Here is a 24,303-nt window from a genome sequence, read left to right as displayed (position 1 = left end):
TATCCCATGTAGGCCTAGATCTACATGATTTATGGCTAGATCTAGATCTTTTAGAAGGAAAGTAGAAATCTCGGGGGTGAACAGTAGAGGCGCACGGCCAATATTGGAGACTGTCTCCAATGTGGGAGATTATCTCCAATATCAGAGACTTTTGTAAAGAATTTGGGTATCCAATTTCAGAGACAGTCTCCAGTTTTGGAGACCAATTTCCTTTGTTTACATTTGATGCACAAGGATTACCTTGGCGGCCAAAAAAAATATTATAAGCAGATTCCTCATAAAAAAATAACCCCTTTTCACCGTCTACTTTAAAAATTCACCGCCTACTTTTGTTTTGATAAGGATTTTTGTTGTCAATCACACACAAAACAAATGGGCTTCTGACCTCAGTGAGACAAAATTTTGGGTGGAAAAAATCATGCTTTTGTTGGTGTTGTTTCTTTTGTCCTTTTGCAAAGCAAGTCTCCAATTAACCCAGGGAACTTATGAATTGTAACAAAATGGCCGATCGAGACGGGGGTAGAAGGAGAGAACTTTTCGTTTTTTGAGGTTCCAGTCTGTGCCCAGATGTCAGAAAAACTGCCACTCGTTAGACCTTCATCCATATAATCGTGGTAAGTGCTTGATTTCTGTTTTAACTATTTATTCGGAGAATTATTTTGACCATACTTCACGCTTGTCAGGTGAGTATGCCAAATTGCACGTACGATCCTGGGCTCCTGCCCGCACAGTGGGCGGGAGCTCCCTGGGTTAGTCTCCAATGAATATGGGATATTTATCAATGTCTCCCCTATTGGAGAGAGTCTCCCATATTAGCCGTGCGCCTCTACTGGTGAAAGTTTCAGGTTTTGGCTTCCGTCGTGTGGGTCAATGATAAGGAAGACCTGGCTTCGTATGAGAGTAACCTTACGTTAGTAAATGATTTTTACTCTCTAGGAGTCTAGAAGCTAGTAGACCAGAAGCTTCGGTCTCTGTTTTGTTGGTTGTTCAGCTGAACTTCGTTGGCTTCACTCACCAAATACAGAGACCGAAGTTCTAGCGCGATCTGTACAGGGGACTCAATGGACAATGGCCATATGTACTTAAGTCAAGATCGGATGAAACGGGGAAGTGAATTTGCGCGACAGCCGAGGGCGAGGTAAGTCACTGTTTTGTCCCTTTTAACTTGATTTTTCTCCGGTTTTTGGGCAATTAATGGCAAGAGGGAATATTAATTTGCATTTTTAGTCGCGTTAATTTTCAAAATTTTCATTTATTAAAGACAAAAATTAAAGAGCCCCGACGGGGGATTTTGCATTGCAAGTCCCCTAATGTAATGGTGGCTGCACGATAGCGAGCCGTCTGTGTACGAGAAATAAAAAAAAATTGTTATAAAACTCCTCGAAACAGACGGCTGCCAGCTGTCTAAGAAGCTAGCCGCCTGGCTAGTCTAGCTCAGCCTGAGCCGCCCTAGCACTAGCAGGCGCCCAGTGCAGCAGCACGGGGAAAGGTCCCGGCAGCCCCTCCCGTGCCCACAGCCCAGTCGGTCATAACCCAGGCAGGGAGCGCCGGCCCACGAACATGGCAAAGCCAAGCTTGTTCAAAGAAACTCTATCTGCGTCTAAAATGATTTTAACGTATTACTATTAGAACTACGTAATGTACTGTACGACTTACAAACGGCAACAAACAGCTACAAACTGTAAAATCTAGCTAGATAAAAATATTGAATTAGAATTCGGTCAGCCCAGCACATCCACATTAAACGATATCTTGATTGAAATCGTCAGTGATCGCGATATCCAAATTCAAATTTGGCGAGTTTTTTTTATGTAACTTTTCTGTCACAATCTAGGACTAAAGGCCGATTGATTGCCGTCAACATACGTGAGGTAAGTTCACACACTCCTCATAATCATTTTGAGTAAATTGAGTTTATGAACATGACTGTTGTGCAAATTGTAATGGATGAAACGTTAGACTTTTTGATGGCAGAAATATGCTCAAATTAATTTGAGATGTCAATAATCCAACATGAATATGAATATGTGGGAACGTGTGTTGTTTGATTTGGGCTTAGTTTTGGGCCCATTGCAATTGAATCTTGAATCTTTAATCAATTCGGACCAAATGCAATTCCATTCCAGCTACCTCGGGCGAAGTTTGTGCAGGCTCCACTCGATCCACTTCACTACCGCTAGACTCTACACTTTAACACTAGATCTACGCTTTTTACCTACGGGTCATTCCATGCCAATTCACCCAATGAAAGTGCAATTTTGCACCCGACCCTCTCGGAATTCGTTGTAAATTGGTATACATAAAATTCACCATGGCCCAAGCACAAAACAAAAAAAATTAGTCAAATCGGTCCATCGGTTCTCGCGCTACAGCCCGCCCTTTTCTCCTTGTTTTGACAAAAATGAGTGTGACCTTCAACTTTCAATGGCCATTGTGTCGTAACGTGTTGACCAATTTTCACGAAACTGGTACCATTTAATAGGAAATTCAGAGAGGAATCCAAAACATGCATCAAATAATGTATTGGAGCGATTTATAAGGTCATGACCCTTGACCTATTCTTTGACCTTGAATTTGACCCCCGGACAAATAATTTTTTGACTTGATTTTCGTGTATGTTAATTATTTGTATGATATTGACAAAATATGTTAAAACCAATGATGATATTTTATTTCTTCACCTTTAAAAACTCTTCCAAAGATATCATGAAATTTCACTCTAGTCCCACATACTGATATTCATGTTAGTAAAGTGTTCACCAGTTACATGATTTCTTCCAATCTTTAAGTCACAGTATGCAAACACATGATAAGAAATTAAGCTCATCAGTTCACAAATGAAACATTAAACATTTATGCTCATGAATAGGTATCTGTTTAGGCATTTTTATGTTCAGCAATATATATCATATATGTATATTAGGGATCCTTAAATAAGCATATACTCATCAATTTGATGATAAAAGTACCGGGTAAACACTTTACTAAGAAGAATATATACATATATGATATATATTGCTGAACATCAAAATGCCTAAACAGATACCTACTCATGAGCATAAATGTTTAATGTTTCATTTGTGAACTGATGAGCTTAATTTCTTTTAATGTGTTTGCATACTGTGACTTAAGATTAGAAGAAATCATGTAACTTTTGAACACTTTACTAACATGAATATCAGTATGTGGGACTAGAGTGAAATTTCATGGTATCTTTGGAAGAGTTTTTAAAGGTGAAGAAATAAAATATCATCATTGGTTTTAACATATTTTGTCAATATCATACAAATAATTAACATACACGAAAATCAAGTCAAAAAATTATTTGTCCGGGGTCAAATTCAAGGTCAAAGAATAGGTCAAGGGTCACGACCTTATAAATCGCTCCAATACATTATTTGATGCATGTTTTGGATTCCTCTCTGAATTTCCTATTAAATAGTACCACTTTCGTGAAAATTGGTCAACACGTTATGACGCAATGGCCATTGAAAGTTGAAGGTCACGCCCATTTTTGTCAAAACAAGGAGAAAAGGGCGGGCTGTAGCGCGAGAACCGACGGACCGATTTGAATAATTTTTCTGTTATGTGCTTGGGCCATGTTGAATTTTATGTTTACCAATTTACAACGAATTCTGAGACGGTCGGGTGCAACCACTGGGTGAATCCAGATGGAATGACCCCTACCCGAACTTCGGGGTGGTCGAATATTCCGAGTGACAAGTGGGATCAAACTTAAACTTTTAAAGCCAAGGTGGAATATTGTAAAATTTCAAGACAAAATATATAATGAGAAAGAAAAATAGCTTAATTTCTTACTCTTCACCCACCTTCGCCTAGCCTAAGCCTTAGGCCTTATTTCATTCTGTTTCCATCCTCCGGTTATCCTCAAAATTAGTGATTTTTGGGCCAGTTTCAAATTCCTCACCGATTTCAAAATGTTGCATGCGATCGGTCACAGGCCAAACAGCATAATGAATATTTATATTATAATTGGATGACTCAGGAAATACCAGAAATATTTTAGGGTTTGGGAAAATATTCCTGGAAGAATCATTGGAATGAGAGATTGAAGAAGGTCAATTTGCCTTCTTTTGTTTATAGACAAGCTAGGGTTGACAGAGACCTTTATAATTCTCCACTAACATGACCCTGATATTGCCTGATATCTTCAACTTAATTCTCTCACCAGTACAAGGGGTCATGCACACTAGTTTTTCAAGACTAGAGCTAATACAAATACACGTAAGAACTTTTTTACATTGTCATTGAGAATCTGTAACTAATGGAATTTAGTCTTCCTGAGCTTGTAAGATTACAATTTGAAAAGAGGATTGATTTTTGGTGGTAATTATGAACAATTACTGCCAAGAAATTCATTTGAAGATGGCCAGTGTGAAACTGCATTAGCGCAGAGCAATAGATGAAGCTTTCTACATCCTAACATTAGATCTGTTGGAAATAGTTCCTTTTGCAACGCCAACAGCCACCCTGACTAGCTTTAATATTTTTTTTCACTTTGGGTGGCTGTTGCAAAAAGGATCTCTTTCTGATCTAAGATATTGATTATCAAAATTCATGATTTATTTATTTTTTAGATGCTGGCTCAAGCTTGATCAAAGTATGGTACCCTGTATGCTATAAAGAGGAACAGTAAAAATGGCATTTAATTCAGTTCTTCAGGTAAGTTCAGAAGGGAGCATTTCACAAAAAGTTTGTCTGACTTTTCTGACTAACTTGCTCTCAGCTAACCATGTAAGGATTTGCTGTAGCTTATAAGATCTGTCATAAAATAAAACCCCTGAACTTTTCATGAATCATCGCTTAATATTAGCCTTAGGAAGAAACCTGTTAAAGAACTTTTAAAAAAGAAGATGGACAAGATATAGCTTTGCTTAGGGGGGGATTAAATGAAGGGTAGGAGAAAAGAGAAAAAAAGAAAATGGCAGAAGAAGAACAATTAAACAGAAATTGTTAAAACTTGAGAAGAAAAACAAAGATGGAGGAGGGAAAGCAAACGAAAGGACAGGAGAACTTGTGAGTTGAGAAAAAAAAGAGAGAAAGGGTGGAAGTAGGGTATACATGTACATTAAAATGGAAATCAAGCCTTAGATTCATTTTGAAAAAAAAAAGATGAAAAATGAGAGATAATTACTGAAATTTTGAAGAATTTCAGAAAATTAGGCTTGTCAGTGGCTTCTGTATAATAGGAAAACTCTTTCTTTTGTTTTAGTTTCAATAGCCTGAATGAGTAACGGTCAGGGGAAGGGAGGAGAAAGTTAGATTGTTAGCAAAAGATTGCTTTTCTTTTATCATTGTTGAAAAGTATTTTCTGTCATTGATTATATCAATGCAGATGTACCTTGACTGGGCAAACAGCCTCTTGTGTGAACATGGCATTGTCATCAACGAGCTCAAAGAATTTCAAGATGGCAGGATTTTCTCACTGCTGGTTGAGATCTTGACTGGGACTCGGCTTTTTCCATCCTCGGAGGTAAGTAACATGTATCATAGCACTTTGTATTGAAAAGGTTATAACTTATATTGAACATGAACATGCTTTTGAATTCATACAGATAAAGAAATTGTGCATAAAAGATTTGCTAGTATTCTGTAGTAACATTTTTATAGGACAGCTGCATAGGAGTACCACCCTCATGAATGCGAGGTTGTGGATTTATCCTCCATCAAATATCACAAAAGTTGAATGGTACCTTCTGCATCAAGCATTCAGAATATCATATTGGAGAAGGGTAAATATTATTATTGTTATTGTTATTTGTATTATTCATTATATCATCATCATCATCATCGGGATCATCATCGTGATCATCATCATTATTATCATTCATCATCTTCGTCGTCATCATATTCATCATATCATCATCGGGATCATCATCGTGATCATCATCATTATTATCATTCATCATCTTCGTCATCATCATCATAATCATCATCATCGTAATCATCATTCATTATCACCATCATCATCATCATCATTATTGTCATCATTCATCATCATCATCACTCATCATCATCAATCATCATCATCATTATCATCATCATCATCATCATCATGATTCATCATCATTCATCAACACTATAATTGCACATTGTAAAGTTTTCATCTTTTCTTTTCCAGGGCTGTGATGATGATGATGACATCTCATCATTAGACAGGGTTCAGACCATTTTGGATTATCTCACAGGGCTGGGGATCAAATCAAAAGTTTCTGCATCAGGTAATGCCATAGCAATGGTTTCCTTGTTGAACTCTGTCGTATTTACCACAGAACACTTAACATGTATCATTAAAAATAAATAAATTAACACAATAGTGAATGAGCTGGGTTCAGACCATCTCACGAGACTTGGGTTCACAGTACGAGTTTCTGCATCAGGTAATGTCATATCAATTTGTTGAATTCACTCTTTTCTTGTGAACATCTCCCATAGGGGCGACTTCCAATACAAGATGGACACTATACTTGTCCAGAAAAGCAGGTATGAGCATTAACAAAAACTGGAGAAAAAGTGGGTGTACTTGTCAACTCTGGATGCATGAAAAGTGTATATATTTCATCCCATTATCAAAGTGAATGTTTTAGGCAACATCTAAAGTAGGAAAAACATGAGAAATACATGTTGATGGTATTCTGAGCCCCTTTCTCTTGTACCCTTGGAGTGTTTTGGATATAAATGGCACTCTGCAGTTTTTAATAATTATTTGTAACATCTATTCAATTGTTTGCTCAGTTGAGTGGCAAGGTTGCTATGAAGCACTTTAGACAATGATAACTTGGTGAATAAAAAAAAGAAAATTTTATTTATTTGACAAGACTTACTATTATTTCTGTTCATTTTGTCTGTTTGCTTACATTTAGGTGTACTGAAGGGAGAACTCAAAAGCATCTTGGATGTGATATGGGCAATCATTTTACACTTCACTATACATTCACCAGGTAAACATTTTTTTTAAATTTATATATATATTTTCTTGTTAAAAAAAATCATCAGAATCATAATATTTACAAAGGATGTACATGATGGAAAACATAAAATCAGGGAACATAAGTTGTCCAGAGCTGCCAAGTAGTAAGGATCTTCTATATTTAGTACTAAAAATGATAAAAATGCTGATGGTTTCATGCAAAATACTGATTTCTAAAGTTTCAGTTTTATGTGTTGTCATATGGGCAATTCCACAGGTTGGTGGACATGAGCTTAAAAATTCAAATTCAATATTTTCTTGAATTTGTTAATACTTTAAGTCCTTCATACATGATAGTTTCAGGAACAAGAAATAAAAAGTTTATTTTCATATGTATACTTTGGAAAAAAATGGTCAAAAGTTGTGCTTCCATTGTGTACCAAAATACAAGAAAAATAGTGAAAAATGAAATATGCCTTATTACCATTTTGTTGTTGCAACAACATACCACTTTATATATATTATATCATTTAGCACAAGAACTCAAATAATACAATAGTTGTCACTTGTGCATATTAAAGTATTATTGTTTAGATTTAGTTTGTTTTATCTCATTTATTTTTTCTATTGGAATATTGATATGTTTACATTGTTGATTTTTCTGGTATTATATTCATGTACTGTTTTTGTGTTTTAAAAAAATAAAATGCGGAAATAAATGAATGAATCAATCAATAAAAATTTACCAACAGCTTTATGAAGCATTATCCAGGTCACCTGACATGTGTAAAATCGTGTGTATTGAATTTACAAAAAGCTTTATGAAACAATCTGCAGATATGAATGTGTTTATTCTGATTCTGTTCCTATGGGATCATGAATATTCATCTGTGTTGATATCTATGTGGAAAATATTTAGAATTTAAAATGTTTTTCTCAACTCACCGGAAAATTTTACTTCAAATTTTCGGCCATCCACTGAAGCTGTTATCAGCCTTAATTTTGAGGTAACCTTCAAGTGCGTTGAGAATTTGTTTGAATTTATTTATTAAATCTTCCTAATTTTATTCCTACATGTAGATACTCCCATGCAGCAGAAGACGGTGCGTAGCGGCAAAAAACAGTTGATCCAGTGGTGTGCTTCTCAGCTCGGTGAAACCTCTCTCGATACAAGCAAAGGACTTGCGCAATGGTGAGTTCAAAATTGTGATAATTGAGGATTAAAAAAAAAGATTAATTCAAATTCATTTCATACATTTACTCATTAAACATTCTCTCTTCATTTCCTTGACAAAATTAATTTTATGGACTTCTTTTACCACAAGACAAAAATGACCTGTACACGATGATTGAATTGTCCGAGTATACTCGATAGAAGTGTGGTCTAACTAAAATCACTGCTACATGTATGAGAATACCTGGCATTGTGGTTTTCTACATTGAGTTTGAACAAGACTTTGAAAGTGAAACTATGTAATGATGATAATTAATGATGATATTAAGTCATTCATTGCTGATCTACTAGCCTTTTCCTGGATGGATGAACAGATTTCTTCCATTTGCATTTCCATATAGGAATACCCATTGTCTAAGTCTGAATAATAGTTTCCACAACCTTTACTCTCTCGTCAATGGCGTCAACTCTCTTATTAATGGCCTGCATGTTGAATAATGTATATTCTAGAATTGGCATTTTATGCCATATGTCTTTCAACATCTGCGTCTCTGATGGCATTGTGAGGGTTAATTAAACGTGCCTGTTGAATTGCAAGTCTATGGGATTCATGTGATTTATTTGGTGCCTTTTGGCAACAGCGGCATGTAAAGATTTAAGATTAAAACTTGGTTGTCACCAAACCCACTTAGAGAAGTACTCAAGGTGCTTGTACATGTATACACAAGAGTTGTTCACATATCTCTGAGCTGTCAAGGAAGTAACACATTTGGAAGGCAGAATTAATTGAAGGTCATGTCCAATGGTGGCAACAGGTAGCATAGAGGATATTGATCACACTCTGATCATCTGCCTTGAATATGTTAATATGTGTGTGAAACAGAGAAGAAGATTTCTGCTGATTTTCAATATATTTCTGAAAAAGGAGCAATTTGTAATGGTCCCTTTTTTGCCATCTGCTACAGAAATTGACCTTTGGTGATGTGCTGGATTGCGACACATCGTTCTTGAGCTAGTATCGAAACTGGACTGGACTATTCACCATTTATTGTTGTGCTTTTTCACAGTGAAGATACGCTGTAATTCTTTCTCAATTGACTTTATTTGAAATTCTGCCATTTTCCTATAAATCATACAGCTTTGAGAAGAACAACAAGCTTGCAGAACTGATTGGGCTCTTCTGTAGCTATTCAAACAGCAGTGCGGTAAGTGACCAGGGGAGCATTTCATGAAACAAATAGTCAGTGACTTTCACTGAATATTTGTTATAAGCTACTGAAATCCTTGCATGTGATTGGCTCAGAGCAAAATACTCGGGAATGGTCACAGACTATTTGTATCATGATATCCTTGCTAGTGAAGAGGATGGGGATCACTTTGTACAGTGTTTGTAGTATCAATATAATGATTGTGATCTTGTGGATGATGAAACAGTGTTTATGATAATGGATGAGATAATAATGGTGGTAAGGATGGTGGTGATGAGGGTGATGATGGTGATGGTGGTGGTGGTGGTGGTGATGATGGTGAGGATGATGATGGCGATGATGATGATGATGGTGATGATGGTGATGGCGATGATGATGATGAGGTTGATGGTGATGAAGATGATGAGGATGGGATGATGATATGAGGAGGATGATGATGTAAACAACAAGGAGAAGACAAAGCAGAAGGAGGAGGAGAAAGAAGAGAAAACAGAATGTACAAAACAAGAGAAGGAAAAGAAGAGTTAGGGAGAGAAGAATATTAGTATATTTTGACATCATCAGAATTGATTGAAATGATGAATTATGTCAATAAGTTGGTAGATAAAAATTAACAATAACTATTCCTCATACATGTAGAACAGGTCACAGCATTTTGATGATATGAATGACAATCTATGCAAAGACCCTCCTATGTTGCAGGGCCAAGTTAGCAATCGTATCCTAGAAAGTAAAACATTACAGTATTTGATAGAAAAATAGTGGTATTCTATACAAAGAAAAAATAGATTCTATGTTTTCTATCATCTTTTTTGTTTGTTTTATTTCATTCCTTGCTTTTCAATTACTTTAGGAGACGTATGTGAACAACTTGACTAGTGCCTTGATTGCTTCGGAAGAACATTTTGGAATTACCAAGTCTTTGCTCAGGTAATGTCGGTATCTTAAATTGAACAATGGAGGCAAACATACAGCAACAAAAATATGACTAGAAGTATAAGTTAGGGCTATTTCATGAAGCTAAAGTGTATATTGTAAGTTTTGAAAACTTTATACACATTTGGTGGCTTGTTGTTTAAACTAAAGGACAAGTCCACCCCAACAAAAACTTGATTTGAATAAAAAGAGAAAAATTCAAAAAGCATAACACTGAAAATTTCATCAAAATCGAATGTAAAATAAGAATAGTGAGTGAGTGAAATCATCCACTCTCTCATTTGGATGTAACTGGCTCGTTCATATAACTATTTTGTTGAAAATAAGCGAAACTTTGAAATGTCATAACTTTCTTATTTTACATCCGATTTTGATGAAATTTTCAGCATTGCGCTTCTCTGATTTTTCTCTAATGATTCAAATCAACATTTTTCTGAGGTTGACTTGACCTTTAAGGAATCACTTCAAATGCGTCAATCATTTTTCAATTCATTACTAGATTATGTAAATCTGTATGCTCTAAAACAGTTGTGCTGAGGAGGATTAGAAATAAAAAATACGTTTTAAAGGATGACTTGCGGATTTACCTGAAAATTTAATTTGATCGGGTCCCCAATTAAAATTAAGTATGTGTTGGGTTTTTTTTATATAAAACCTATTCCAAAGCATGAAATAGGCAAATTTTTTAAAAACCGTGTAAAAAAATGTAAAATGACCGTATGATTGTGATTTTTGCATGGTCAGCCCCCCCCCCACTTTGAAAAACCCTGTTTGGGGATGAAAAAATATGAAATGGCTACTGTGCTTCTTTAAGATTAGATTATACTCGTCCATTATTCACATTATTGACCCTGTCCAAAAGCTTTTAGCTCTGCTTTAAAAAGTTGAGGTGATAGATCTGGTATTTTAAAGACAAGTTCAAAACAGCCGCACAAACTTCAGATACATGGGAACAGAATTGTGTCATAGAATGGTCCATTTACATTTATGTGCATTATTTCATCAAAATTTGTGTTTTCTTATTTACAGCCCAGCAGATGTAATAAGAGGGACAGTAGAGGAACATGCCCTCACTATCTATCTTGCACTTCTCCGCAGAAAGGTAATAAAATGCTTTGTAGTCATCAACAGTACTAAGATTACATAGAGTTTCAAAACTGGTTTATTGCTACTTGCTCCCGAGTAAGTTTACAAATAATGCATGCACATGACTTCGTTGTGTGATATATTCACTCCAGTTCACTATTAAGATATTTATTTCTTTCCTTTACAGTCATGAGCAACATAATTCATTCTCTATCTCTATTTTATTCCTTCCAAATATTTTCTTCCTCGAAGGGTGAATTCCCCCTTGTAGTGATTCTACTTTGCCTTTAATAATGACTTTACTTGATTCAATTTATTTATATATCAATTTCATAAAATACAAAGCAATTTTATACATTAGAATATAGCAAGGGAATTGCCTATGGCGATTAGGCCCGTTTTGAAAGTCCATTTTTGATGCACGTGTACACGGCGTGTTTTTCGGTCGTGTACACGTTGTAAACACTGTGAGAGCGAGTTCTGTTTTCATGTCGAAACGGACCCGCATCAATATGTCATAAAAAGGGGTCTATATAGCCTAAGTCACGGTTTTAAAGCTTACCTGAGAAGTTTGAAGTATCAATCCACAAAAATTGGTGCAAATTAAAAGTTTACTCGGCTTAGCAGCGCATTAAATTAATAAAGAATGCAAAAGAAAATCAGTGCAGGGCCCTAGCTAGCGCCGACGCTCGTTGGATGCGCATTTTGTATACTGTACCGTACATGCATGCACAGATCGCTGCAGAATAAGTGTAACTGAAGTTATCGATTAATTTTCATTATTATGTTGCCAATTTGAAGAGCGTTTGTTTGTAGGCTTTGTGTGCGAGCGTATAACACGTAAGTTGTAGCGATGATCGCTATCGCAATTGGTGATTCTCAAATTGACTCTGAGTGTGATTGAGCAACGCTTTCGAGCTTTTGAGACCGGAGCAGACCCATTTCGTGGTACAAAAACGTGAGTCTCCAGAAAGAATGTGGATTAAATTGGCGATTTTGGAAGTGAACTCACTCTGGATTAATTGAAATATGTTGACATATTAGTAATTAAAACATGTGCAGTGTCTGAGAACTAAGATTTAATGTGAGGCTGTGAGCTTGTTTATGCAGATGCTACCGTGTACACGGTGATGGAATTTAGTACACGTGCACTGACTTGACCGTGCGTGTACACGTGTACCCGAAACGGGCCTAATGGCTATGGCTTGCAAAACAGTGATTCATATTGACAAGACATAAGGATAAATGAATCAAGAAAAGAATGCAAAGGTCGCATATACAGTAAGTCAATTACAAACAAACTAACACACGGAACAAGAAGAAAGAAAACACTGAGATGAGTTGTAAAATAAGTATATGCGAGAGTGAAAGATTTTTGTGACATCTAGATTTAAAAGCATATTTTTAAATATATATATTTTCAGATGCAAAAGCAATTTGTAACTAGTACATTTGCAGATTGCAAAGATACAGTGTGTCAAATTTAGAAGACAGTTTGGCAAGATGAAGAAAAGATGTGCCTTTCTACACTTCTAGGGGAGTTACATGGAATGTTTTGACGGTGATTTTCTCTGACTACTTTGCTCTCAGCCAATCAGATGCAAGGTCAGGGGGTGTTTCATCAATATTTTTGTCCGACAAGTTGTCAAATCTGACAACTTTCCTGGATTCTGATTGGTTGAGAAGCACTGTTACTAAAGTAATTGTTGGATAAAACAGGACTTGTCGGATAAAACGTCCGACAAGTCCTTTCATGAAACGCTCCCCTGGATTTCCATTAGCTTATAACATTTGCCAGTGAAAATCACAGACTCTTTGCTACAAGGAACACTCCCAGTCAGGGAAAAATCAGGGAATTAGATTTTAAAAATACATCCAATCAGGGAAAAATGCCTCAAATGAGGGAAAAATCAGGGAATTTTGATCAGCCCAAAACTCGAAAGCATGGTAGTCAGTCAGACTCTGTTAAGTTTTTTTGCAAATCTAAACAACATCCATGAAATGACTGGTTATGGTGGTACTAATTAGTTTTACATTATTGTTTTTATTCTGAAAATACCTGTAATTCACTGCAGCAACTTTTAATAGAAAACATGTGAAACTGAATGGGTTTTAATAATTATCAGAGAATTTAAAAACTCCATCAGGGAATTTTGTTTTCTTGAAAAGCTGGGAACCCTGACTCCTCAGAGGGACTTATCACAAACATTTGTCATCCAACAAGTTGTCAGATTTGACACCTTTCCTTGGTTTTGATTGGCTGAGGGGCGAAAGCGTCCAGATGTTACTATAATTGTAACTGTCATATAAAACAGACCTTGTTCTCATAACACAAAGGTTAGCGATTATCGTACACGTCAATTTTCACAACTGATTGTACAGTGTAGTCAATCGTGGAAAAATGTTCTATGATCATTGCTAAGCTTTGTGTTACGGGCCCCTTTTCAGATAAAACACTCGCAACAGGGCATTGTGGTGTGCGCCTATAATCCCAGCTACATTTACATGTACATGGGGAAGATACAAATTGTTGCAGAGGTTTGAGCCCTGGCGGGTGTTCATAAAGCTGTACATAAGTTAAGAGCGACTTTAAGAACGACTGATGATCCTTTCTTGTGGAAAATGGTATATTCATTGGCGAAATTTATGCACGTAAGAAAGGTTCACCAGTCGTTCTTAACTTACCAACAGCTTTATTAAAATGCCGCCTTGTCCTGTCTTTCGGAGGGTGACGTTTAAGGTTGGTCCTGTGGAAAATGGTATATATTCATTGGCAAAAGTTATGCGCGTAAGAAAGGTTCACCAGTCGTTCTTAAAGTCGCTCTTACCAACAGCTTTATTAAAATGCAACCTGGTCCTGTCTTTCAGATGGCGACGTAAAAGGTCGGTCCCAGACAAGAATAATCATATCTGATAAACGTTTGAAAAAAAACCTCAGTCACACACAAAATACCCACAAGTTCTTTCATGAAACACTCCCCATTATAAATCAATTTTCATGCTTTTCTGTATTGTAGGTAACACAGCTTGCTACTGATAATGATCCTTCGGAGAAGAGTTCTGATATAAACACCTCAGCAGGCTTTCCGGAAGGATTGACAGAAGAGGTAAATAAGCCTGTTTTGTTTTCATCTTCTGCATTATACAATGTACATGTACCCTCACTTGCCATATAAACATTATATATTGTCCTATTTATACAGTTTATGATATGTAAAAATAAAATATTAAGAAATTTTTATTGTACTTGATTTGTTGTGGCTCAGTGGATAAGTATCCGGGGTTCAAATTCCCCCGCAGCACTCACGGTTTATCTACATTTGCCACTCCAACCAGGTTTAGTATAAGAATGGGTACCTGGCAGGAAGGAATTCCTTGAATGCTCGAGCGTCTGATCAGCCGTGCTAAAGCCAGGGTAATCGTAGGCAGTGCTTAGAAACACTTTTGTTAAGTGCTGTAAAAATGTTGCATATTCATCAGTCCTTCACGTTTATAATTTTGTGGAGCTCAATAAATCGCTCTCCTTATTTTTTTGAGGAGCTCAATTATCGCTCTCCGTGAGAAGCTCAAATCAATTCATTACAATACATGTATGATAAATTGTAGATTTTTCTTAACATTGTATGCAATAGCTGTGTTAGCTATTAAGTAATCTGTGGTGAAACTAGGCCTGGGTCACGTACATGTACAAGATGTCGTACGCGCTCCTGCCAAAAAAAATAATAATAAAATAATAATAAAATGAAAAATAAATTGAAAAAAAAATTGCTAAAATTTCACATTTTGCATCTTTAAATCCATGAAATGGCCTTATTTTTTCCATAATTCCTTGAAATTACTTTGATTTAGTTCAAAACTATCAGAAAAATGAAGAATATTCACCTCTTTCCCGACTCTGATACAGTGAAACCTGTCTATAGCGACCACCCAAGGGAAACACAAAATGTGGCCTTTATAGACAGGTGGCTGCTATAGACAGGTTCTAAAACACACAATCTGCATCCATGGGAGACTGCTTTAGTGGTCACTATAGGCAGAAGGCCACTATAGACAGGTGGCCACTAATACAGGTTTGACTGTATTTCAACTTACCTCGGTAAATATTGTAGTCCCACATAGACTTCCATGGTGTTGCCATGAAAATCAACATACGGGACTACATGGGACTGCAATATTGACCGAGTTTAAATTAAAATCAGAGTCGGGAGAGAGATGAATATTCTTCATTTTTCTGATAGTTTTCAACTAAATCAAAGTAATTTCAAGGAATTATGGAAAAAAGAAGGCAATTTCATGGATTTAAAGATGTGAAATGTGAAATTTTAGCAATTTTTTTTTTTTTTTTTTTTTTTAGGAGCGCAATTTTTAGCTCTCCTTATTTTTTTTTAGGAGCGCGGTAGGAGCACCGGCGCGATCACGCTCCTCAAAAATGAAGGTCTGATTCATCTAATAATTATTGATTTGAGAAAGTGGGCAGTATTTACCTCAGGCCTGTGAAATCTCCGCTATTTAGCGGAAATCCGCTATTTTCATTTTTAAGACCGATTTCAATTTCCGCTTTTTTCCTGTGTTTCATTTCCGTTTTTTTTTCTTAGTCAAAATTCCGCTATTTTATCCAAAACGGCTGGAAAACAAGTCTAGGTAAATGGATGCGAGCAGAATGTGTGTGTTGTGAATATACACGTTACGGGGCCTTGTATTTTGCCTTCGCGAAGTTTCGAATGAAACTGCTGCGGATCCATAGAGATATATACATCTCTATGCGCGGATCACACCGTGCACCGTTGCCGTTGTTGGCATACAAGCGCAAAGCAGCGGCTCAAATCGCGATATTTTGCGACTGGTAAATACGTCTGTAAGGATGATGACGTCATCCAAGATGGAAACTTACGTTGACCAACGAAAGGATCGAAGATGACGATGTTTCGATCATTATTTCAAAGGAATTAGCGGTAACTGCGGTCTAAGGTACGATATTTATGAATTTTAAACATTTTTTCGTAAATATGGATGTGATTTCTTTTTCATTATGTGACATTTTATGTACAAAAAAACGATCGGAAAATCGGGTTTCCACTGTTAGATCTAACGTTACTGCTAAAATACGTTGTCTGTACTTACGGGCCTCCAAGCTCTTCAGTCGATGTATTGATGAGTGAGCCAACGCAGTTCAGCGGAATTTTTCCGCTATTTTTTTGAAACCCCACTCACAGGCCTGTTACCTCCATTTTGCATTAAAATTATGGTCATTTACCACAACAAAGAAAGTTCATTACTGAAAATCAATGATTAGTGTAAATGAGACAATATGTTTTACAAGTGAGGGTATATAAAACCATGTAAGTAAACTTGAATGGTAAATGTGTGACCGGGTGGTTGTAATATGTATGGAAATACTAATATTAATTCCTTCATTATATGCATTTTGATCATATTCACACTATTTATATGCAGTACATTTATATTATAATATTATTAACTTATTTATCCTATATTGTATTGTTGTGATTTATGGGCCATTTGAATTAAATGTACATTATATTATGATGCATGTCATTGTGTCTGAATGGACCTTACTTGTATATATCTGTATCACGAGCCCCACATTTTTATGTCCCTTATGGTTTCATTAACACTCTATTAACAACCATATTACCATGCTTAAAATATATTCTTGGGTTATTGTTCAATAGATAATTGCTTTATGTTCAACCAATCATACTATTATTGACAGCTATTAATATTTTGCTTCATAAATGAAGTCATGCTTGATAAATTGGCCTTCATCTTGACAAGAAAAATGTAAATTACATGTAACAGTGATTCATTTCTTTATTAATTTCTTTTTGATATATGGGATAATTGACAATTATAACTGTCATATCACATGGCAAATATACACTTGCAGGTATATACAATTTTAGTTCAGATTAAATTGTCGGTAGGGATTTTCATTTTCAAGTCAGGGGCTTTGGGGTCTACGGTAGTACAGGGTCCGATATGGGTCAGTTTTGCAATGTGACCAATAAACACATTTATTCTCCATTACTCACCATTGCCTTGGAAAGAGGCCAATATGCGTCACACGACACTTAAATGAGGGTACCTAATGCTCGTTAACATCATGTGAACTCGAGGCAGAGTGGTCATGCTATCCTGAGGGTTACGTAATTTATATACAGTATAAATACATTAATTTTATACAAAGGCATGTAAATATACATGTTGGTTGATCAACAATTTAAAGGACAAGTCCTCTCCAACAAAACTTGATTTGAATAAAAAGAGAAAAATTCAACAAGCATAACACTGAAAATTTCATCAAAATCGGATGTAAAATAAGAAAGTTATGGAATTTTAAAGTTTCGCTTATTTTCAACAAAATAGTTATATGATCGAGCCAGTTACATCCAAATGAGAGAGTTGATGACATCACTCACTCACTATTTCTTTTGTATTTTATTATATGAAATATGAAATATTTTTATTTTCTCGTCATTTTCATGTGAAATGACGTTTCATTCCTCCCTGAACACGTGGAATTCCATTATTTTAACATTTTGTGCTTCAGGCAAGGAGGTCCTAATCGTCAAATTCGTAAAAATTGGAATTTTGTATAATTCAAACAATTAAAAACAAAAGAAATAGTGAGTGAGTGACATCATCGACTCTCTCATTTGCATGTAACTGGCTCGTTCATATAACTATTTTGTTGAAAATAAGCGAAAGTTTGAAATGTCATAACTTTCTTATTTTACTTCCGATTTTGATGAAATTTTCAGCATTGTGCTTGTCTGATTTTTCTCTATTGATTCATATCAACATTTTTCTGAGGTGGACTTGACCTTTAATGAGAAGGTTTGGGACACTAGTTATTAAATAGATACATGTACATGTACATTGTGTTTTCCCTATTGCTTGTTTAACTATTGCACATTATGGGGTCAAGAGCAAGTTGCCTTGATGTTGTTTGTGGTATGATGACCTACTTTTATTCGAATAATGAGCAGAAATTAAACAAAGAAATGTTTATTCATCATTTAATAAGCCATGACAATTGTAATTTACCCTTGAATTCATACATGACTGTACGCTGTTACTAATTCTGGTAAATTTAATTGTCCCATAAACTTTCATGGGATTTTTTTATCACGTAGTAAATTATTGTTGCAATATAAATTTGCAGAAATTGCAGAAATCATTTTTGAAATGGAAAGTAAAGAATATGTTAGGAACAATTTTTCAAACGGATTTAGTATCACACAGATGTATGATAAATATGATTTTAATATATTAGAGTAAAAGACATTAAGGAACTAGAACATGACCCCTTGGTTTAGATGCATGGTGTGTGATATTAAAGGTTATTAATCTTCCATAGATATACGTATGTGCAGTTGCTCATGTTGTTTGTACTGCCATGAATTTAGGGACAGTGATATTCCGTCTACAGGGCCCCGTCTTACAAAGAGTTATAATTTATCCTATCATCTTAAACTATACGGAAACCCAACAATGTCATAATTTTTTCTCCTGGAAATTTGCATGATGTCCTTTGTAAACAAAGAGAAGCACACTTAATTTTTTTTCGAAAATAGCTTTGAATGTATGATTATACATCACATCTAGAAAATACTTCAAATAAACATGCATTTTAGATGTTAACATTGCTGGCTTTCCATAGTTGTGGTTGATTGAATCAATCATAACTCTTTGTAAGGCGGGCCCTGGTATAAAAATCGACAATCTGATTTGGTTCTTTCCTTTTTGTGTGAAAATTAATTTTACCTTTGCAAAACAAACACGCACATTTTCTATGACAAAATGGAATTCCTTTCGATCAAGTTTTAAACAGCATTAGAGATTTTGAGAAACAGAAAAGGCCATTTTGTAAATGGAAAATCACTGTCGCGCAATTGCATATTTACAATAATTTCTTGTATTAAAAATATATACCGAATTGCTGTGTATTATATTGTATGAAAAAATTGTGTTCTATATTGTATTCAATATTTGTGTTTAACACGTACAGTGTATATGCTTCATTTTCTAAAGTAGTATTCCTCCTTATCTCCTCTCTCCCTTTTTAACCACTAACCCCGCCCACAGACTGCTAATTCCCTATCCCAAACTTTTAGCTTCAAATTCATGCGATCCCCCTCTGTATCATCAACATCCACTAAGCCCCACCCCTCGTCCACCTCCCACCATACCCCTCCCTCACATGACGCAGTGACGGGCGAGGGCGATAACACACAACCCGTTGTACGGAAGGTAAGCCCAGGACTTCATACGCATAATTTTTTGCCAAAATGTTTACAGTATATTGCCTGACTCTGGGAAAATGAAGCAAAAAAAGTTAAATTTCTTCTGAAAGAGTAAACGTATAAAATATCTATTTTCAGTATTTGGATGCCAAATTTGAATTGCCTTTTATAAAAGGGAGCTTTTAGGTGTATAGCACTTCTGCATATATATCTTTGGTACAACTGCACATTCTTGTAATTTAGACTTTTTCAAGTCTCCATTGGCTTTATGCATTGTTTATTGTAATATTAGTATATATATATGGTCATGCGTCATGAGGTCGCCCCCTTTTGCGTTACATGGTGATTTTTGCTTTCGCGACGCACTTTCAAATTTAAAAACATCTGACAAAGTATACACCCTATGATAGCCAAAGTATACATTTTCTGAAAGGAAATTGCACAAGGAATCCAAATCTGCACTAAAAAATAGCATTAAGTGTAAGGCAACAGTTTTACATGGACTTGAATAGGGAAATTCTCTTTTTTTTTTTAATCTCATGGTTTTTGTCATAAAATTTTGTGTAATCCCCCTATGACAAAAATAATGCTATATTATGACAGAACACATTCAGACCTTTCTAACAATATATAATTGTGTAGGGTTCATGTTCAATTAATGATCTGAAAATTGACCCTGAGTTTAGCCAAAAAAAATCATGCGTTTCAGGAATCGTATACTATATATCAGGTGTTATAATGCTTGCAATACCAACATTTGTTGGGTTTTCTTTGCCTTGTACATCAGAATCAAGTTATTAACATTTTAAAAGGAATTGATGGTACATGTAGGTACATAAACAATTCAAAGGAAAAGTAACAATTGAAATGTAAGTTACACAATTTGCTTACTGAGGCTCTTATTACAATGATCTGCCAAGTGATGATGACATGCAAGAGACAATGTCTATAGGTTCAGGAGTAAAGACTGAAACAAGTTTGCAGATGCTGTATGTACAAACATACATAAATTTATATGACTACTGCAGCTTCATGAAAGAACTTTCTAAAGTGCAATTGCACACATTATACATGTATCCACATAGTCTGTGTTTGATAGTTTAAAGCCATGGCGGGTTTTGATGAGTTCAAAGCCAAAATATAGTATGCAGTCCTTTGGTATGATAGCATTTGAGGTAGGTTATGTCCATTTGAAAATTTCACACAGACACTTATTGTTTAATGTCAGTGTGTGTATTTAGTGAAATATCTGTATACATGAATGTGTAATAAGACATCAGTGAGGATGTACAAACTTGGTGCTTTTAAGAAAATAATGCTAAACCTTCTAAAATTTGTAACACATTTTCTGGATGTTTGAAGGTCATTGACCTTTGACAGTTAATAATTTGGATGATTTGCCTTAATACTAAGCAGTATTTTCATCCCCTCAGAATTTTTGGAAGTGTTTTTTTATTTGTAATTGATGCAAGTTTAGTGCTAACAATAACTGTCATTCAAATATGTGTCAATCTGGAAGAAATGTCAAAATTAAGACATTGCAAATTTATCAGATTTTTATGTTTCAACCTTAACACATAGGTCTATGACATGGCCAAACCTACTTTTCAATCATTAGACAGTAAAGTAGAGTATGTTAGCTTTAATTTGATACCAAGTTTGTAGGTTTAGGCCAAGTTTTGACAAAAATATTGATGTTTTCCCCAAAATTGCGTTTTCCCATTGACTTTGTACAGGCGGCGCCGCTTCCGGGGGCCCCGCTTCCGGCACCACCCCTCATCACCTCTGGTGTCCTGACTTTTGAGAGCTATAACTCAAGTTCTATAAAGTCTACAGCAATGAAACTTTCCAGGCTATTGCCTTATTAATTCAGCTTTAAAATGATACTAAATTTGTTGGAATAGCCTCTATGGTTTTGAAAATAATCAAGAATTACTATAGCACGAAGCCAAATTGTGGAACAGCACCACCCTTTTTGGGGGGCGAGCTCATGACGCATGACCATATATATTATTAATTAACTCATGGATCTTTTGTCCCATTTCAATAAACTTGTGATTATTAATGACAAGTTATAAGCTATTGATAAGCAACTGAAATAGTGATATTTCCATGATAAAAAGCAAGTTCAGTATAGAACATTTTCAGAATATATCGATAAAGATTGATATGAATCTGGTCCTGATGATTGTTCATCACATGGGGTCCATATCCCAAAGCTTTATAGCAATTGATTGCAAAGTTGATCTGTATGATCAATTGCATGTTATGAGCAATGTAATCACACATAAAAATCAGCCCTTCAGTCAAGCAATAATTTTTGTGGTCTAGGGCCCTACATGTAGACAAAATCTATTGTAAAGACTATGACCAAGAATTTATCATTGAACCAGACTTCGATATTTTGATTACTGATTGAGTGTTTCTATTATTTCCTATGTAGAAAACTGCGCCATTACCAAGTAAGATTCCTGTATCAAGTGCTAGGCTGCATCAACCCCCATCATCCAGGACTGAAGACAGTGCACCTATCCCTGAGAGTTCCTCAAGAAAGCGACACCAGGAAGAAACGGATGAGCAGAAGCAGATGGCATCGTCAACGGACAAGGGCTTCAAGATGCCTTCAGGAATACCTGTCCGCAAGACCCAGAAGCTCTCGACGATCCAACCTGTCCAGACGAGTACGCCAAACCCAAAGCAGAAGCAGTTCCTTGAGCGGAACCATCAGAGGGATGGAGTCAGTGATGCTGGTGAGATCAGACAGAGGGGGCATGCTGGAGGGTCCCTGAAGCAAGAGGCCAAACAGCAGCATGGACAAAGAGGAATGCAGGAAGTTGGTCGTGATCAAAATAGCACAAAACAGGCTGAGAACAGAGTAGATCTAGACCTTTCAGATATTGAACAAGATAATGAGGTGAACAAGGGGCAGCTAGAGGAAAAGATGGTAAAAGATGTTGCTATGGGCGACAGGACTTTACCAATACAAAGCACAAGGATTAGGGATGATAGGATATCAACTGAGATTGAGAAAAATCAAACCAGTGCTGAAGTAGAAAACAAGCAAATGCCAACATCAGCCACTGAAGACAATTTGAGATTGAGGGAAGAACAAGAAAGAGGATTTAGTGAACAACAACAAAGAGAAGATCAAGAAGAAGAGGGGATCAAAGAACATGAGAAAGTGGATGTGAAAGTGAACAGCAGGATTTGCGCCTTTGTAAGAGAAGATGGAGATGGTGCAAGAACTGCCGAAAGACAAATAAGTGGAGGAAGAACCAAAGAGGATGAGAAGAAAACAAATAAAGCAGACTCTTCTATTGAGAAGTCTTTCACCACTGAGGATCTTGCTCTGTTAAGGAGAGGTAAGCTGGTTCATCATTGTTTTGGGGGCATGTATTGTAGGGAGTTGCAAAGCCGTAGATCTATGACCATTATTATTATTATAAAGGTTGGTTTAATACTGCAATATCACTTTAATTGTTAATATTGACATCTCTGTTGAATTACAAAAAATATTATCAAGTTGGTATGGTTGTCCTGGCGGATGTTTCATAAAGCTGTTCATAAAATTACAAGTGACTTTAGGAAGGACTGGTGATCCTTTCTTACGAAGTATATCAACATCAATGCAAATCAGGTGTGTATCATTTACCACAAGAAAGGATCACCTGTTGCTCGTAAATTCATTTGTAACTTACAAAGAGCTTTATGAAACACCCACCAGAAGTCAAATATTGGTCATGTTGGTATTCACAAATTTTATTGCAGAGCTTTGAATAATCCAAGGCCATTGCAGCATACTATCCCAAGTCTTTTATTTTCATGAAATTCATAGAGGCATACCTATATAATGTCTTTGACAATCATTCCTTTTCAATTTTAGGTGAAGAATTATCAATAATGATACCAAAAGGTCTTGACCTCTCTGGCAGTCGCGGCGATGAGCTACTCTCTATGCTGGAAGCGATCGGCACGGAGGGCAAACAGCTTAGGCAAGAGCTCAATGAAGCAAAAGCTAGGGAGGACTTCTTAACCAAAAAGGTATCCTGAGCATTATTTGTTTTATCTTAATGTTGTGTCTGAATTAGTATGCATACAGTTTGGGAGATAGTTATTGCACCACTTTCTTTCACAGTGATAATATCTAATGATTGTTTCCCAAGCTGTATATATCTACATTTAGCAATTATATCATGCTTTTCCATTTAAACATAGTCCACAGCAGCGCTTAATCGAAACGGTCGCTCCTGCAGTGAAACAATGGTATCATTAACAAGAAATTGAGTTACGGTATTCAGAGAGAGGAACTTGTATATTAAAAGGAAGAAAAACAAGAGAGACAACGACAAAGCACTTTGTGATATAAGATAAAGAATAGTTCTGTTCTCCAAGTGCTTAAAATGTATAAAATTGAAAATGATATTCAAGAGAAAATAAATACATGTACATGTTTTCAGTTTGTTTTTGAATAATTGTACTGAAGGAGATGAACAGATGTTGCTTTGGAGACTTCCAAATACTAGGACCACTGAAACATAGACCATTCTTAACCTTTCTTGGAGTAAATAGTGATATGCAACATTGACATAGCACTTTACAATGTTTCTAAGAGCTGCATGTATACTCTTCTGAAGGCTTGTGAATATTGAGGAAATTTTGAAAAGAGATATTTTTTATTTGTATTTCTGCTTGGAAATAATT

At 35.8% G+C, this 24,303-nt stretch overlaps 2 protein-coding genes across 3 annotated transcripts in view; one reads left to right on the top strand and one right to left on the bottom strand.

The window, feature by feature from the left end:
* The window catches only part of LOC121431752 (probable E3 ubiquitin-protein ligase HERC4), a 32,535-nt gene extending 30,788 nt beyond the window's left edge, over positions 1 to 1,747 (bottom strand). The window contains exon 1 of the mRNA XM_041629447.1: positions 1,657 to 1,747. The gene's annotated coding sequence lies outside the window, so the exon portion shown is untranslated. The remainder of the gene's footprint in view (positions 1 to 1,656) is intronic.
* Positions 1,748 to 1,781: 34 nt separating this feature from the next.
* LOC121431750 overlaps positions 1,782 to 24,303 on the top strand; it is a 46,852-nt gene continuing 24,330 nt past the window's right edge. The window contains exons 1-13 of one of the 2 annotated variants that reach the window (XM_041629445.1): positions 1,782 to 1,871; positions 4,599 to 4,683; positions 5,357 to 5,494; positions 6,143 to 6,242; positions 6,885 to 6,962; positions 8,012 to 8,123; positions 9,244 to 9,310; positions 10,167 to 10,243; positions 11,279 to 11,351; positions 14,353 to 14,442; positions 19,445 to 19,609; positions 22,046 to 22,964; positions 23,486 to 23,643. In XM_041629445.1, coding sequence (XP_041485379.1) covers positions 4,660 to 4,683; positions 5,357 to 5,494; positions 6,143 to 6,242; positions 6,885 to 6,962; positions 8,012 to 8,123; positions 9,244 to 9,310; positions 10,167 to 10,243; positions 11,279 to 11,351; positions 14,353 to 14,442; positions 19,445 to 19,609; positions 22,046 to 22,964; positions 23,486 to 23,643 — 2,001 coding nt within the window. In that variant the 5' untranslated portion in view covers positions 1,782 to 1,871; positions 4,599 to 4,659. The remainder of the gene's footprint in view (positions 1,872 to 4,598; positions 4,684 to 5,356; positions 5,495 to 6,142; positions 6,243 to 6,884; positions 6,963 to 8,011; positions 8,124 to 9,243; positions 9,311 to 10,166; positions 10,244 to 11,278; positions 11,352 to 14,352; positions 14,443 to 19,444; positions 19,610 to 22,045; positions 22,965 to 23,485; positions 23,644 to 24,303) is intronic. The other variant, XM_041629446.1, reaches the window with a different exon arrangement.

Source organism: Lytechinus variegatus, chromosome 18 (genome assembly GCF_018143015.1).
Source record: "Lytechinus variegatus isolate NC3 chromosome 18, Lvar_3.0, whole genome shotgun sequence".
Lineage (NCBI taxonomy): Eukaryota > Metazoa > Echinodermata > Echinoidea > Temnopleuroida > Toxopneustidae > Lytechinus > Lytechinus variegatus.
The sequence above is the reverse complement of the archived record's forward strand: the minus strand, read 5'-3'. Positions and strand labels throughout refer to the sequence as shown.